We start from the raw sequence: 16,445 nt of genomic DNA on the forward strand, positions 1-16,445 counted from the left end.
TAGCTATTCGCGCCAGTTATTAAAAGTGACGAAACAGTCATCGCGAGTGTTTGTCAATTATCGCGAGAAAATTATTTAGCGTTGTTTACTCGTTGTGCAGATGATAGATTTTTTTTATATGATTAATTGTACATTTTAAGGGCTGGAAATGACAGAAATTCTCTAGTTTGATTATCACAAACTTTTAACAAAATGTTTTTGTTTAATTTAGAAAACTGACACATCAGTCATACACATAGGCTACAGTGCCACTGTGACTGTGAAGTGTCACGTGACAAACTTGATGATGCATTATAAAATAATAGCTGCAATTAAAAAAATCATAATGGGAAATAATTTTTAAATGCTATTAAGTTGTTTAAATAAAATTCCTTTTTAAAAGTTCTAGTTGGAACTCTGTTCCACTCGATATCCCCCACATTTCCAGCCCTGCTTAATAAAGGGGACATAGCCTATCATGAAAATCTGACTTTTGTATAATTGGGTCCCCAGTGCTATCAACCTAGAAAATGTGATAAAGAACAACCCAGTAACTTAGTTTTGGTAAACCATTTTCTGCAAGCATGTGAAAAAATATGTCATTAATCTGGCTCCCCCTGTGATGTCAAAAGGGGATAATACTGCCCCTTAATCTGCACTATCCAACCACAACACTGCCATTTAGTGCAGAGATCAGCTCATCTGCATTTAAAAGGTTACACCGAAAAGGCACATTTTTGCTCACCCCTACAAAGTGGCAATTTTAACATGATACAGCGGGGAAAATAAGTATTTAACACATCAGCATTTTTATCAGTAAGGGGATTTCTACAGAGCCGGCGCCAGACCATAACTAACAGGGGGGCACGTTGAAATGAATCGGTTTCATAGCGCAGCGCACACCGCGTCCTAAGTGAAAGCCACTTTACCATAATCATGTTGCAATGCTGTCAACGGTCTATATCCACACTTCACATTTAAGCTTACGTAAATTAAAACAACGCTAACTTACCTTTAAAAAAGCTGAAGCCGGCGTGTACGAACATTAAACTTCCGTAAAACAGTGTCTTGTAGAGTTTTAAATTCCACCTCGACCTCTAATCTCAGAGTTTGAGCCAATCGGTGCATTAAGTCAGGTGGAGCATGCGGTGCTGATTCGTCCTAAATGTTCTAATATCTATATTTTACATCATCCATAAAATGCAGCAAAAACATGTTGCTAGTATCAAGTCACAAATATGCTAAAAGACGTAAAGACGCAGCAATACAACCAATCAGAGAAACTGATCTATTTTAATTAAAGAAAACATATCAACTATATTTTCCTCATTTGATTACATTATAAGTCATGAAACATTAAATGTTTAATTAATTTTAATTATTCTTGATATATATTAAATTAATAAAAAACTGTGTAGGGGGCACAACAACCTGTTTGGGGGGCACAGCCTGCAAATGCCCCCTTTTGATTTCTAGGTGGGTTATTGACACAAAATTTCCACCAGATATAGTCATCAAGGCAAATATTGAATTCATACAAAGAAATCAGAACATTTAAGTATACAAGTTGAGTCATAATAAATAAAGTGAAATGACACAGGAAATAAGTACTGAACACACTTTAAAGGGATAGTTCACTTTAAAATGAAAATTCTGTCATCATTTACTCATGCTCGTGTTGTTCTAAACCTGTATGAATTTCTTTTTTCTGACAAACATAAAATATATTTTGAGAAATGATGGTAAACACACAGCAGATAGTGACAATTGGCCCCAAGGTCTTCCTGAAGTTCTGCCTAAGTGGTTCTTGGCTCTTGGAGAACTCTCCTGATTATTCTTTGGACTCCTCTGACAGGGATCTTACGTGGAGCACCTGATCGTGGCCTGTTTATGGTGAACTGATGCTCTTTCAATTTCCGATTTGACAGATTTCAGGTGATCTCCTGGATTTCTATGCCATTTTGCACCTTGTTCTCTTCATGTGTTTAATACTTATTCCCTGTGTCATTTCACTTTATTTATTATGACTCAACTTGTATACTTAAATGTTCTGATTTCTTTGTATGAATTCAATATTTGGCTTGATGGCTACATCTGGTGGAAATTTGTGTCAATAGCCCACTTACAAATCCCCTTATTGATTAAAATGCTGATGTGTCAAATACTTATTTTGCCCGCTGTATAATAAATTATCTATATAGTATTTTAAGCTAAAACTTTACATATGTACATTGCGACACCAAATATTTATTTTACATCTTAAAAAAAGTCCCCTTTAACACATAAGATTACTTGCATAGCTCTTGTCAAGATATGTAAAAAATATATACTATATATATAGTGGCACTCAACGTTCATTATTCCCTAAAATAACTACCTTTGAAGTTATTCAAACTCAATGTTTTGTTTTTGTTTAATGCATACATTATTTTCCACATTACTTTGAGATTTAACAATAAATAATAAACAAATACCTGTGGGCCTGTATGTATTTTACAATTATTATGCCGTTGTATATAGGCCTCTTCAAAGAACTCTACAAGAATATACAAAGAATATACACAAACCTATACGGTTGGTTGAATGTCTTGTTATGAGTCGACAAACAAGAAGTTTATGACACTGATATGTTTTACATGTGTAGAAATTCATGTAGACAGAGGAATAAAATATAATTTATTAATTTACACTTTTACACTCCATGAACAAAGTCTTCACATCATCTTTAAGAGCATCAGCAAACATCCAATTTCAGCTAGTCTTTACTTGCTTGCAAAGGCCATGATCTGCTCCTGTGGGTACAAGAAACAATATAACTACAGGTCAGTAAGACAACTTTCAAACCGCAAGCGATATTTTATATACAGTTTAATTAGAGAAACTAGAGATCTTCCCCACTTTAAACATAAACATGGTTCTCAGAGACTCACGCAACTAAATTTTAACAGAAAGACAGAATATGAGAGATATTTCTCTAGGGTATAAGCACAGTGAAAACCCTTTATGAAAAGTTAGGGACCTTCTGGTTGAAAATCGCTTAGTAAAAGGAATGAAGCCATTTCATAAGAGCGGCCTATAATAAAAGGAGTGTGAAAACACAAGCCAACACCACCATGCACGGCCCTGCAACCCCACCCACACGCTTTCGGTAAGAGTAAATTTAGAGCTAAACATAGCCATAGTAGTAGCTCCTGACCATGCAAATTACAGGCACGGATGAGAGTAGAAAGGCATGTAATCAGAGGACAAGATGGGGATGGGGGGGTGATGGGGTTAGAGAGAGAGGAAAAAGTCAAAGGAACAGTGAAAGAGGGAGAAAAAGTTGGAGAGGTGAAAAAGGCTAAATGGGAAGCTGGAAGCAGAACAGAGAGAAGACAGAGGCATGAATGACAAAGAGGAAAGAAAACATGAGAGAATCGCCACAGAGCCAGAGAAAAAAAAGAATAAAATGCAAGTGAAGGAACACGTTGGAGGAAGGAAACCAAGGCAGTCATTTTGAAGTGGCAAATCGAAAACCTTTTTAACATCACGTAATCATACTTTAAGAGGTGGCAGTATATTGGTAGCTTGAAGGCCAAAGGTTCGAAGCAGAACCACAGGTGCAGCGTTAGTGGAGTAAAGCTTCTTCATGAGGTCAATGGCTGCCATCATGGGAAGATTGTGTCGCTGACGCTCAGTTTCGTACTCCAACAGGTGTTGCATGGCTCCTGGAATTTAAAGACCAAATGTTCATTTTTTGAAAAACACATTACCAATGTATCAGACAATGGCTCGTTTATTATACATGTATTGTATATTAAATAAACTTTTGTTAACAATTGCTCACAACAGAATATCAATTTGTGCCTGCAAGAAAATTTATGGACAGTTTGACAGAGAGTAACAATTCTAAAAACAGTAAGCCCTAAAAGAAATTGGAAAAGAGCTTAGGAAAAAGCAGACTGCTAAAAAGCAAGATACCTCAGGCTATGAAAAGACACCCAAGCATACGTTAAGGCAGGGGTGGGCATCGAGGGCCACAGTCCTGCAGAGTTTAGCTTCAACCTTAATCAAACACACCTGAATGTCATTTCCAAACAGTCCTGAACACTTCAATTAGATTTTTCAGCTGTGTTTGATTAGGGTTGGAGCTAAACTCTGCAGGGACACTGGCCCTCAGGACCAGGAGTTTCCCACCCCTGCGTTAAGGAGTTCTGTCAAAGTTTTTTGTCCCGGTGGAACCTCACAATATAATACAATTACAGTATATGAAAAACATCTCAGTTACGTATGTAACCCTCGTTCCCTGAAGGAAGGGAACGGAGACGTCACGTCGTGACAGACGAATTGGGAACGCGCCAATTCGTCGGTCACGACGTGACGTCGTAGTGACCGACTTAAAGGGAACTCAGATGCTAAAGCTGCTAAACGCCACCTCTGTCAAAAATGAAATATTGATATTGAATGTGATATTGACCGAATGCTCTCGGCAAGTATCATAAATTTATCAAATACTTTAGTTTCAAATCCGCTTTATCCTGGCATCAGGTCATTCAGAAACACCAGTTTGTTGACAGTTAAACGGCACACTGATTTTTCAGCAATAAACTGGAAAAACGGCAACAAGCGGTGTTGAGTTGTGTTGCAAGAGTTTTTTTTACCTGGTTAATGTTATAGTTCCGCAGGGGTAAAAAAATGACCCCAGAAATTAATAGAATGATTACAATAAATATATACATTTTTAATGATACAAATAATACATAATTTTTTTTTGTTTACTTCCCATCTATACCTTCATGCTGTGTTTTGGGAGATATGAAGAACCTTTGTACCCGTTTACCACTCAATTCCTCAACTACATCATTACCTTGATTGTAAAATATAAAAATTTTATGAAAAATTCACATAAATTATGATCTAAATTTGATTTAAATTGTTTTTAGATATTGATCTAGATGTAATGTGTTGAATTCTGCCATTTGGTGTTTAGAAAAAAAAAAACATAAAAGAATTACAGTTTAGGAAATAAATCACTTCAACCAGCAGGTGCCCATAGAGACCCACTCATTTTACTGGATGTGGCCAACTGCTCAAATTACTAGTTTAGTGATGCATTTTGTGAATTTATGTTTATATAAACATTAGAAAGGATATTAAAAATAAATATGATTTCAAATGGTAGATTTTTTTGTACTTTTTTATGCATTTTGAATTGTCTGTTTTTACGAAATGCCAGAGAAATTTGACTGAATGTAAGTGTGTGTGTCCGTGTTTGAGTGTGACTTTGTCTTTCTGTGTGTGTCTGTGTCTTTATGTGTGTGTAAGTTTAACTGTGTCTTTGTGTGTGTTTTACATCTTTGATTTGCATCTGTGGCGGTTTTTTTGCCAATTTTTTGGTTTGTGTGTGTGTGTGATTGAGCATGTCTTTTCTATGTTGCATTTGTGCTCTAGTACCAGGCCTACCTTTCTGTGTTAAAATTTTCAGATTTATTCTGGATGCATTGATTCTTTTTTTTTTTGGACAAAAAGAAAAAAAAAATTTTGCATTTCCCATTCATTTTCAATTGGGGTCATTTTTAGGGACTAGAACGACCGAATCAAGCCCAGTTTTTTTTTTATATTAATCTTGACAGATAATCTGGAAAAGTCCGAAAATCTTATTCCACTGAGATGAAGGTAACCATGTTTTTTAACTAAAGAAAAGTGGCTTGGGGGTAAGATTGATCCCAAGGTTCTTATTTGGTTTAAAGGATGTTTACAAAATATATTAGGATATTGACCGAATTTTTGAGCCTTTTTACTTTAATTCAGAAAGGACAGTGAATAGTGACTGGAGAGAGATAGGATTGGGATTACATTTAAACTTGGCGAGTACTTGGATCTGAATACAACCCAAATGTGGCAGCCAGATGCATCACAACATGTGTGGTTCAGTTCATTCATTTTTACATGTTTTATTCTTACTTTCATCATTTGCAATGTTTCTAGTTGCATCTTAAAGATTTTGTCTAATTAAAAGAAGAAGTTGATTTTTTTAATTGCTTGAATGTACTTAGAGGGTTTTGCAGCAAAATCCTTTTTTTAACTACCATTGACCAAATTGACATTTGTTAAAATAAGTCATTTTAATAACAGTTTAGTTTCACTTTTTCATTGCCATTAAAGTGAAATGACTGACCCTAAATTAAATGAAAGTATTGGGTGACTATTGACTATTGTGTTATCATAAAACTACTGCCTGCATCTATTCGGCTTGACTGTCCTTGTTGTTGAAATCCTTACCGATGTCTTTTCCGTTAAATGCTGCTTGGCTAAGAACGTTCGTGAGACAGGCTACATCCCCAAAGCCTAGATTGGCACCTTGGCCTGCTAAAGGATGGACTCTGTGTGCAGCATCTCTGAAATTAGAAAGATCAGAAAACACAGACCTTGAGTCTGGAACCATATTTAGCATGATGACCATATATTACAATACATTCACAGCAATATCGCCAAGAACAACAAATCTAAATACATCACTGCTTTAAAGGCTCAGTCAATCACTTAACATTATGAGTACACTATAAACCTAACATAATGAGTGATTTCTCCTTTAAACTTATATAGGTTTATATAATTACTCATATATAAAGAAAATTATATATATTTAAGAACACACAATTCTGAACAGGAACACAAAACTAAAAATCTACCCTCAAACATACCCAATGAGGACCACTCTATGACGAATGTACTCTGTGGCATGACCCATACCCAGTGGGAACATGACCCGGCTTTTTGGGCCAATTCCTGACACGCTAGGTGGAAGTTGGCGTGCAGAACCACGGTCAGGCATCAGGACAGACATTGCAGTCCGAAACAGAGAGCCAGCAGTCTCTACCAGCTGAGAATGGTTCTCATTACTCCACTGAAGAGGGAGAAGCAAGAAGAGAAGGTGTTAATGGCCAAAAAGGACTTGAACATATGCTGTTTATGGCAGGAAAATATCTACATAACATAGTTAAAAGCATATGGAACAATGAGCCAATGCAAGGAAAAATGGGATGAAGCGGAGAGGCAAGTTGATGAAAAAAATTCAAAACGAAAATGAATATGACTTCCTTTTTCAGTATTGAATGAAGCTCCGTTGCTCCCACCGTATGAGGAACAAAACAATAAAATGTTGTGCAATAAAAACACTTATGAACTAAACCCCCTTGATGAAAGACTTGCCATTTTATTTTTAGGTTTAACTTTAATGCTACTACTCCAATGAGTAGAAACTGACTTTGACTGAGCTCCTTTCATGTTTAAAACACTTTACTACTTTTACTATAATGCTGCACTAAGCTAAATGTTAAAGGGGGGGGGGGGGGGCTGGGGTAAAATGGTATTTCAAGCAGTCTGACTTATTAACACAGTTATAGAGTTGTTTCCTCATGCTAAACGTAGGCAAAGTGTCAAAAAAGCAGTTGGACGTGTTACAGAGTATTTCTGTGCCGAATGCACTTCGCCAGGGTTCGTACAAGTTTCTGAAAGTTTTTTTCGATTACAGGTCCAACTGACGTTTCAGGGGTTTCTATACGTATCACTTCTTTATATGGGCACTTCCCTCGGAAAACCCCGCCCACCCGTCAATCAGTGGGAGACGCTAGAACTTACAAACATTCACATCACGTGACAGCTTTGTTTAATTTCAAAACTCAACAATGGCACGAATGAAGAAGTGTGTTTTTGGATGTAAGGAGAAGAAATCCAGTCTTATGAAAACAATGGATATAGTTTATTATCCGGGGTAGCAGCGGAGTTTTGCGTGTGTGTTTGATGCACTGGATTTTCCCAACCGGGTCATGAATTGCACGCGGTAAGAAAACACTAGAAAAAAACACGTATATCGGTTTGGGACTCGGTATCGTCCGAAACTTAAAATTAAATGACTTGGACCAGGGGCACAAAAAATTCTTGGAGAGTAAATAAATGACAAATTGAGCATTTAACAGGTGATACAAAAATAAAGATACAATGACCTTCTTTCTTTTTCACTCAATACACAAAGAAAAAGACAAAGAAAGGGTATTTCATATAGAAGAAACATAGCTAATTAAAGTAAAACGCTGACCAGGTCATAAATTCGAGTATGGTCTACAGAAAAAACATTCCATGAAGTAATGACCAACACTGGCAAACCTTGGGTTTAATTAGCAAACCAGTTTTGATGGCAAGCGTGACTCAGATGCAAAGGCCTGTGACCAGGAAGACCAGTAAAAATAGCCTGCTTGGGAAAAGTGATTCTTTGACAGAAACACAAACAAAAGACAAAAAAGGGTGTGAGGGTCAGCTTGAGGGCACTGAGACGAAACCAAGAGTATTCAATTTCAATAAAAAAACACTGCTTCATAACTTTAAATAAGAACTTAATATGATATGAGGGTTATGGGACAGAACAGTCTTAAGGCATTTAACTGAAAATTATGACTAAATCGTGTGGACTAGGAAAGTGGAAGCAGGCTTGGTGTTCACTCACAAATGCAGAGTTAATGGCATCCACAAAGCTTTCCTCATCCAGCTGCAGAAGTTCTTCAGCATGCTGATGACTGGTGGACCAGACTAGTGAGCTCGCCGTGTCTGACAACTGTACAGCAGACACATACAACATGTCTGGGTTTAAAGTACTAATACAAACAGATGCATTTTCCATTTGACTACTAAGTGATCACAATGAGCCAGTGAAAGAAATCAATTAAGTCTGACATTATTTACAAGTAAATAAAACACTGAAGATCAGCTCACAGGAAGCATTGCAATGGGTCCAGTGGGAAGGAACCTCTGCCAGGCCACGTTATTTTCTGTGGGCTGAAAAAACAAAAAAGCGAATGAAATGAAGTTATCAAAGACAACATAATGAAGCATTTGCAACACATTTTACCTCTGTTAAACCAGAGGTAAAAGTAAACAAATATGACTTATTCTGACCCTAATATACAAAACACTTTGTGTATAGTGAGGAAAGTAAGTATTTGAACACCCTGCTATTTTGCAAGTTCCCCACTTAGATATCATGGATGGGTCTGAAATTGTCATCGCAGGTGCATGTCCACTGTGAGAGACATAATCTAAAAAAATCCAGAAATCAGAATATATGATTTTTTAACTATTATTTGTATGATACAGCTGCAAATAAGTATTTGAACACCTGTCTATCAGCTAGAATTCTGAACCTCAAAGACCTGTTAGTCTGCCTTTAAAATGTCCACTGTTGGAGCAATCATTAGAAAATGGAAGAAGCTAAACATGACTGTCAATCTCCTTTGGACTGGGGCTCCATGCAAAATCTCTCCTGGTGGGGTCTCAATGATGCTAAGAAAGGTGAGAATTCAGCACATAACTTGATGGGTGGATGTGGTCAATGTCGTTAAAAGAGCTGGGACCACCGTTTCCAATGTTACTTTTGGTAATACACTAATACACTAAGGGGCAGTTTCCCGGACCAGGATTAGCTTAATCCAGGACTAGGTCTTAGTTTAATTAGGAAATATAAGTAGTTTTAACAAACATGCCTTACTAAAAACATTACCTGTGTGCATTTTGAGGTAAAACAAAGGGCCCTGATGTATTTGAAGATATGTAAGTGCAAGTTGTTTTCAGTTTGGAGAGCTCTTAAAAGTGTTTAAGTCTAGGACTAGTCTAATCCCTGTCCGCGAAACCGCCCATAAGACACGGAAGGTTCCCCTTCTTAAACCAGCACATGTCCATGCCCGTCTTAAGTTTGCCAATGACCATTTGGATGATCCAGAGCAGTCATGGGAAAAGGCTGGGTCTTCCAACATGACAATGACCCGAAGCACACAGCCAGAATAACCAAGGAGTGGCTCTGTAAGAAGCATATCAAGGTTCTACCGTGGCCTAGAACTCTGTGTTTCTCAGCAACAGGCCAGAAACCTGACTGATCTAGAGAAGATCTGTGTGGAGGAGTGGGCCAAAATCCCTCCTGCAGTGTGTGCAAACCTGGTGGAAAAACTACAGGAAACATTTGACCTCTGTAATTGCAAACAAAGGCTACTATACCAAATATTAACACTGACCGTCTCAGGTGTTCAAATACTTATTTGCATCTGTATCATACAAATAAATAGTTAAAAAATCATACATTGTGATTTCTGGATTTTTTAGATTATGTCTCTCACAGTGGACATGCACCTACAATGACAATTTCAGACCCCTCCATGATTTGTAAGTGGGAGAACTTGCAAAATAGCAGGGTGTTCAAATACTTATTTTCCTCACTGTATGATATGAATTTTGTCCGGATCATCATACCTCAGACAAATGCAGAACAGCGACAACAGCTGACTGGTCGTAGTTCCATTTGACAGTAGGGATGCCAGCTTCTCTCCGAACCATTGAGTTCGGACCATCGGCACCAATCTGAAAGAGGAAAACATTTAGCACTTCTGAAGTTCTGCATATGACACTGTGCCCTTCTGTGTTCTACATACCAACAGCTTAGTATGGAGAGTCTTTCCACTGGCCAGTGTCACCTGAACCCAAGGGATGGATTCAGCCATGTGGTACGGTCTGGGCCAGGTGTATTTCACCACTTTTGTTCGGTATCTCACATCAACATGGTCTGTTTGGTACATGACACATACAATTCAAGCTTAAATATCATTATGCATTTGATATGACAAAAATAGCATGTCAAAACAGTATCTTCCGCAGAAATAGGGAAACAAATCCGAACGGACTTTGTCTGCAGCAAAGTAAAATATAAAAAATATTGCTTCCCTTTCTCTGGTTGAGACCATGTCTCTTAATGGCTTTGTTGAGTCATTTAAAACTGACTAATAGTGTTTATCTACAAGCAGACCATGCCATACATACGACCAGCTGCCAACAGCCTGCACACTACAAAGCAAGAAAGAGTAGGAGGAAAAAAATTCACTTTTCTTAGAATCACTGGCGATCAGTCATCTAGCGCCCAAAAAGATCCAGAATTACGCCTACGTTTCAGAATTGGAGACCATTTGGTGCACAAAATTGAACGTTAGTTTGTGTAAGAATTATTGGCTTCTGCTGATTGGAAAGCAGTGTTTTACTAAACATAACAGCTGGCTCATGTATGCGAATGTCAGATGTATGCAAGTACTTTATGTTCAGTCCTTCAGCAGAAATAGAGGACTGCTAAAATACAGACATGTGAAAATGCACGTGCTACCACACATCTGTTAAACGTAAGATGTGTTTAAAAAAAGGCTTGTTTTTAAAAATATGCAGTTTTACAGAGCATGGCATGGAAAAGCAAAGTAAAGATTTCAAATGCAGAGCCCTGGAACAGTTTAGTTAATTACAACAACCAAACGTTACAGTAAAACGCTATCCTTGCTTGGGCACCCTGAGCGAGCGAGATGCTCCGACCGGAGAGGAATGTGGTTTTTTTAAATGGGTCAATAGACCACTGCACGTGTACGAACAGGGTGGCAATTCTCGTGGGGCTCCTAACTCCCAACAAAGTAACGTACTGGACGATCAAAATAGCAGGAGAAACATAGACGCGTCCAAAGAAGAGGAATCTTTAAAAGAGGGATAGAAGTAAGATGTTCAAAAAGAACAAGTACAAATAATCATAACGCCAAGAGAGGAAGGATGGCTTGTGGTGACATCATTTGCCAAGCCATCCCTAAAACCAATTAGCAGAGCATCCGCTCGGCGCTCGAGTGTGCCGGCTCCTCCTGGGGGAAACACTAAGCAACACAGAAATAGTACAGCAAAACATCACTAAATCAAACATCGTGTAACAATCAAATTGTACAGCGTGCTGGAGAGGACTCAAAGCAATGATTACAAAAACAAACACCAAAATAATGGTATGTAGCAAACATCAAATCGTGTCCGTTACCAGAGAGGGTCTGCAACTGTTTAGTGAGAGAGGCCACAATGACGTCGTTCTCAATGATGTATGCCATCTCATCCTGCAGATTCTCCTTATCGAATGTAATCAGGGCATCCGAACAAGCATCCCAAACCTAAAGCAAAGGACGAAAATATTGCTGTGGTTTACAACTCTATCTTTAAGTGACCACTTCACCCTATTTATGGATTACCAAAAGAGCACGTGCTTCACTGAACTTGAACACATCAAAGCCGTTCTACTGAGCAAAGAGTTTTGCCAGATACTCTAACCAAACATCAAACTAGGTTCGGCAAAAACCACCAGCAGCCTTTGAGGTTGCATGGTTGACTTAGTGTGTGTACTGGGGCGAGGAGACATACAAAAATTTCATTCTTCTTGGCGATTATGCCTGTATTTATAGTTAAGCCGATAATAAATAACAAATATGCGAACATTACTGTCAAGCTAAATATTCTGTTGGCTGTTTGTTATAGTTGAAAGCCAACAAGTCAAGTTTTGGAATGCCCTGCAATTTAATGAAATATTGGGCTGGTTTTAAAAGCACAAAATGTCTTGGGTGATTGATATATATATTTATTTTGAAAGCCTAAAGTGACTTGTAACTTAGGTGACAGACAAACAATAGAATCCATGAGAAACATGATGCAAAAATACTGTTCTATGCTGCTTGCGTATGGCCATGCAAAAACCACTAATAGTAGTGGTCTTGTGATTTTTGAAACATGGTTATGTGAAAGATTTAAAATGTGACCAACCCACAATTACGAGGATTTTACACATAGGAAAAGTACGGCTGGTGATAAGCTTCTATAGTTGCTATGTACGTTCAGCTTCTGCCAAATTGGCCGTCCCATGACAAAAAGACAATTTTAACGTGATTATTTTTGCAAATAAAGATACCAGAAACGGTTCCGACCGCCCACGATCTGATAACACTTTAGGGAACACTTAAAAAAAACTCTTTTAGTGGTACGTGGCATTTTTCAAACCAGTTTTAGTCACTTTCTTCTAACCGCTTTAAATTTAATTGAGGGAGAAACTAGTTAGGCACTCCACAGTTTAAACCCTTATTTGGACATAAATGCACACACATACAGAAAAAAATCAGGAGGTGTAGTGGGTGAATAGTATCACTATAAAGTTCACCCTGATGACATGCCTTCGTTTGCTCAAAAACCGCAGGATTTCATTTTGGGAGTGAAAAGGCCACATCTTACAGGAGAAACCAGTATTCCCACCACAGCGTAGAAACCAAGGGTCAGTTCATTGCTGATCTCTGCAGCTTATAATTTCTCTCCCCGCATTTTACATGAATCTTCGAAATTAGTAGATATAGGAGTTAGATGACAATTTGAAGCGTACCCAGAGATTTATGCCAACTCGCAAAACCAGGCTCTAATACAAAAACTCCCTGGGGTCATTGAGGCATTTGAGGTTTTGCATCTTTAATGTATGTTTTGTATTCTGAGGTTGTGCTTTTGGAGCATAACTTAATTTATGGGTGCTGACAGTATGATGCACACAGCGATCAGCAAAATACCAGACAGCTGTAATGTAGTGACCTCATGATCTTAAACAGGTACATGACCGGTGCTGCATTGTTGGTTGCTCATAAATGTGTTTTGGTTTAATGTTAGAGAACAGAGATTTAAATATTGTGAGGTCTGATCAATTAAAAGGGACATTTCACAAGACTTTTTAAGATGTCAAATAAATCTTTAGTGTCCCCAGAGTACATGTGTGAAGTTTTAGCTCAAAATATCATATATAGATAAATTATTATAACACGTTAAAACTGTCACTTTGTAGGTGTAAGCAGAAATGTGCCGTTTATGGGTGTGTCCTTTTAAATGCAAATGAGCTGATCTCTGCACTAAATGGCTGTGCCGTTATTAGATAATGCCGATTGGGGCTGTATTAATATAATAAGATCCCCTTCTGACATCACAACAGAGCCACATTTCAATGACCTACTTTTTCACATGCTTGCAGAGAATGGTATACAAAAATTAAGTTACTGGGTTGCTCTTTTCACGTTTTCAAAATTGATAGAAGTGCTGGTGACCCAATTATAGCACTTAAACATGGAAAGTCAGATTTTCTTCATATGTCCCCTTTAATTTACACAATAACTATCACAATATGACCACCATGGTTATACCAAGATATTTTATGAAGTACCTTGGAGAGCCAGGTAAACACTACAGTACAGTACCACCGAGTACCTTTTAATAATAATAACCATCTCACATTATCACTATTACGGTGATGCCACCAATATTTCTGGGATGGAAAAACTTGCTCATTTTACTGACCTGCATTTTATTATATGGCTTGCATCTCATTTTGACAATATGGTCCCAAGCACCAAGACCTACAAAATCAAGGAATAAAACGATTAAGGCACGATAAATCTGTCCTTTGTTCACTTTTTCTTTTAACATTTTCAATTAAAACAGAAAAACTAAATGCAAAACACATGTCCCCTACCCTTGCTCATTGTAATGCTACCCTTTTGACATTTTACATAGAGATTTGTTATTTCAAACATCACTGTTTGCACAAAAACTGTACACGATGCACAGCAGATGCCAGCACAATACTTGCCTATACACTCCAAGAAAAGGCAAAGAGAGATACCTACTGACCCACTTCTAGCAAATCTTTCATATACATGCATAGCTGTAAATATTGGCTAACAGTAGTGTCCTCTTTTAGAGCTTTGACTGGAAGAGATGTACTTTTCTTAGCATTTGACTACTCAGCTTCCCGAAGTGCTGTTTCTAAATTATGTTTACCGTCCAAAATGTAAACAAGCATTTTGTGGACAGTTGTGGAAGGCATTCAAAAGCATTTATTGGAAAGCAGAGTAGTGACCTGAGTATCTAACTTTAGATAGATCTTATTTGTATGGGGCAGTACTTTTTTTATTTACTGCAGGGTATTAAATTATTACAATTATTTACAAAATTTTACACGTTGTAATAGGAAATGGTGGTGGGGTGCCTAATTGTCATGAAAAATCACAATATAAAAGTCTAGAAAAAAATACTTGTATAAAGAAAATAAAGCAAAATGTATATATTATTATTGTTATTTTTTGATAAATGACATAGACATGTTTTTGGCAGGTTTGATGACAGTATTAAAAAAAACACAAAGATCTCTTGACAGATGAACAGAACAGTTGTTTAAACATAAAAACAACATCTAAAAACATCTACATTCAAAAATTAAAATTTGTTTATACCACTAAGAAGTGTTGCTGAGCCTGGGCTGATGGAGCTGACCCTTGTACTGTAGGTCTCAGGCACACTGTCCATCACTTTTTTGTGACCCGCCTCCAGCAAAAGAATCTTCTTCCCAGCCAAATTTGGATCCAGACCTGCAAAGAGGAACGACACAAAACATTGAAGGATGTCTTTTGAGGAGTTATGTTTGTAAATAATAGGTTTTAACATTGTTGAGAGATTAAAAGGCACATTGCTTATTTAGCATCCTACTGCATGATTGGGAGTGTTACAATACACTAAAAACGCAATTGCACGCTTTACCTCAAGCTAAATACTTCCATCAAGGAAAAATGAAAACCCCTCCTATGCATGAAAAAGCACGGAAGAGAGTGGGCAGGGTTTCATGACAGTGGCACTTTACACTTACCCAGTGAACATGCCATCGCTGTGCCCACCATACCCCCGCCGGATATTATAATGTCATATAACTCATTTTCAGATGTGCTGGATTCCTTCTCGTTCGCGGAGCACGCGAATCCTCTGCTCACTGCTCGCGCTCCATTAAGCGTCCTCCTCACTGCAAAACACTGTCGCCCTATACCGACAACAGCTAGTTTAACTTTTGTAAAAGTGTACATTCTAGCAAAGACCCAGACGTTAAACTGCTTGTTACAAGTAACGACTCCGGAAAAAAGCACTAAACAATTCTCGTTAACTTTGTCCTGTTATTGACCTGTTATAAACCTACACACTATAACCCTGCCATGTTTGTTGATGATAGAGAATACGTAACAGTTATGTTCGCAACTGTCCTTCCGGTTTAAGAGCCGCTCAAAAAAATAAATAAAATCACATTTTAGACGCACTTAATTTGGTTTCACTATACAAAACAAAAATGCGTGTTAATTGAAATTAAACTAAACTTGCACATTTGTGTTATAAACAACTTTCAGTTTGCTTTCACTTCCTTCTTTGAATGTTTCTATGGTTTCAGATGACTGATGAACTAGTACTGTCGCCATCTGCCGTCCTGGAGGACAGACAAAACTCGTTTCCATGTGAACCCATGTTGCATTTACTGTATCTGTGTTTCAGTGATTACTGTATTAAATTGCTTTGAAACGAAGCCTTATTTTGCTGATAGGTCAGGAAAAGTTAACGAATTTACATTGTTGAAACTTAAAGGATTTAGCTGCCAGCCGTCGGTGGGCGGAGATTGTCACAACACCGCAGAGAGAGACAATTGTCAGTACCCGATCCGTGCCGCCTGTCCAATCTGTTTTGCGCATGCGCATAATTGCGTAGTAGAAAACGTCATCATTTCACTGTGCGATTGGTACCACGCATGCGTTGAAACACTTTAC

The 16,445-nt window shown here is 37.8% G+C and overlaps 1 protein-coding gene across 1 annotated transcript; it reads right to left on the reverse strand.

Annotated features, from left to right (window-relative positions):
- Nucleotides 1-2,636: 2,636 nt before the first annotated feature.
- On the reverse strand, nucleotides 2,637-16,243 carry LOC141365322 (ubiquinone biosynthesis monooxygenase COQ6, mitochondrial). Its single transcript, XM_073869536.1, has 12 exons — nucleotides 15,509-16,243; nucleotides 15,099-15,233; nucleotides 14,164-14,222; nucleotides 11,834-11,960; nucleotides 10,434-10,564; nucleotides 10,255-10,362; nucleotides 8,728-8,790; nucleotides 8,462-8,569; nucleotides 6,663-6,865; nucleotides 6,241-6,356; nucleotides 3,520-3,686; nucleotides 2,637-2,771 (listed from the first exon to the last, which is right to left on the reverse strand). Exons 1-12 carry the CDS (start codon nucleotides 15,717-15,719, stop codon nucleotides 2,742-2,744), a joined length of 1,458 nt encoding a protein of 485 aa, XP_073725637.1. The 5' UTR covers nucleotides 15,720-16,243; the 3' UTR covers nucleotides 2,637-2,741.
- Between the last annotated feature and the right edge of the window lie 202 nt (nucleotides 16,244-16,445).

Source organism: Misgurnus anguillicaudatus, chromosome 7 (assembly GCF_027580225.2).
Source record: "Misgurnus anguillicaudatus chromosome 7, ASM2758022v2, whole genome shotgun sequence".
In the NCBI taxonomy this organism is placed as follows: Eukaryota; Metazoa; Chordata; class Actinopteri; order Cypriniformes; family Cobitidae; genus Misgurnus; species Misgurnus anguillicaudatus.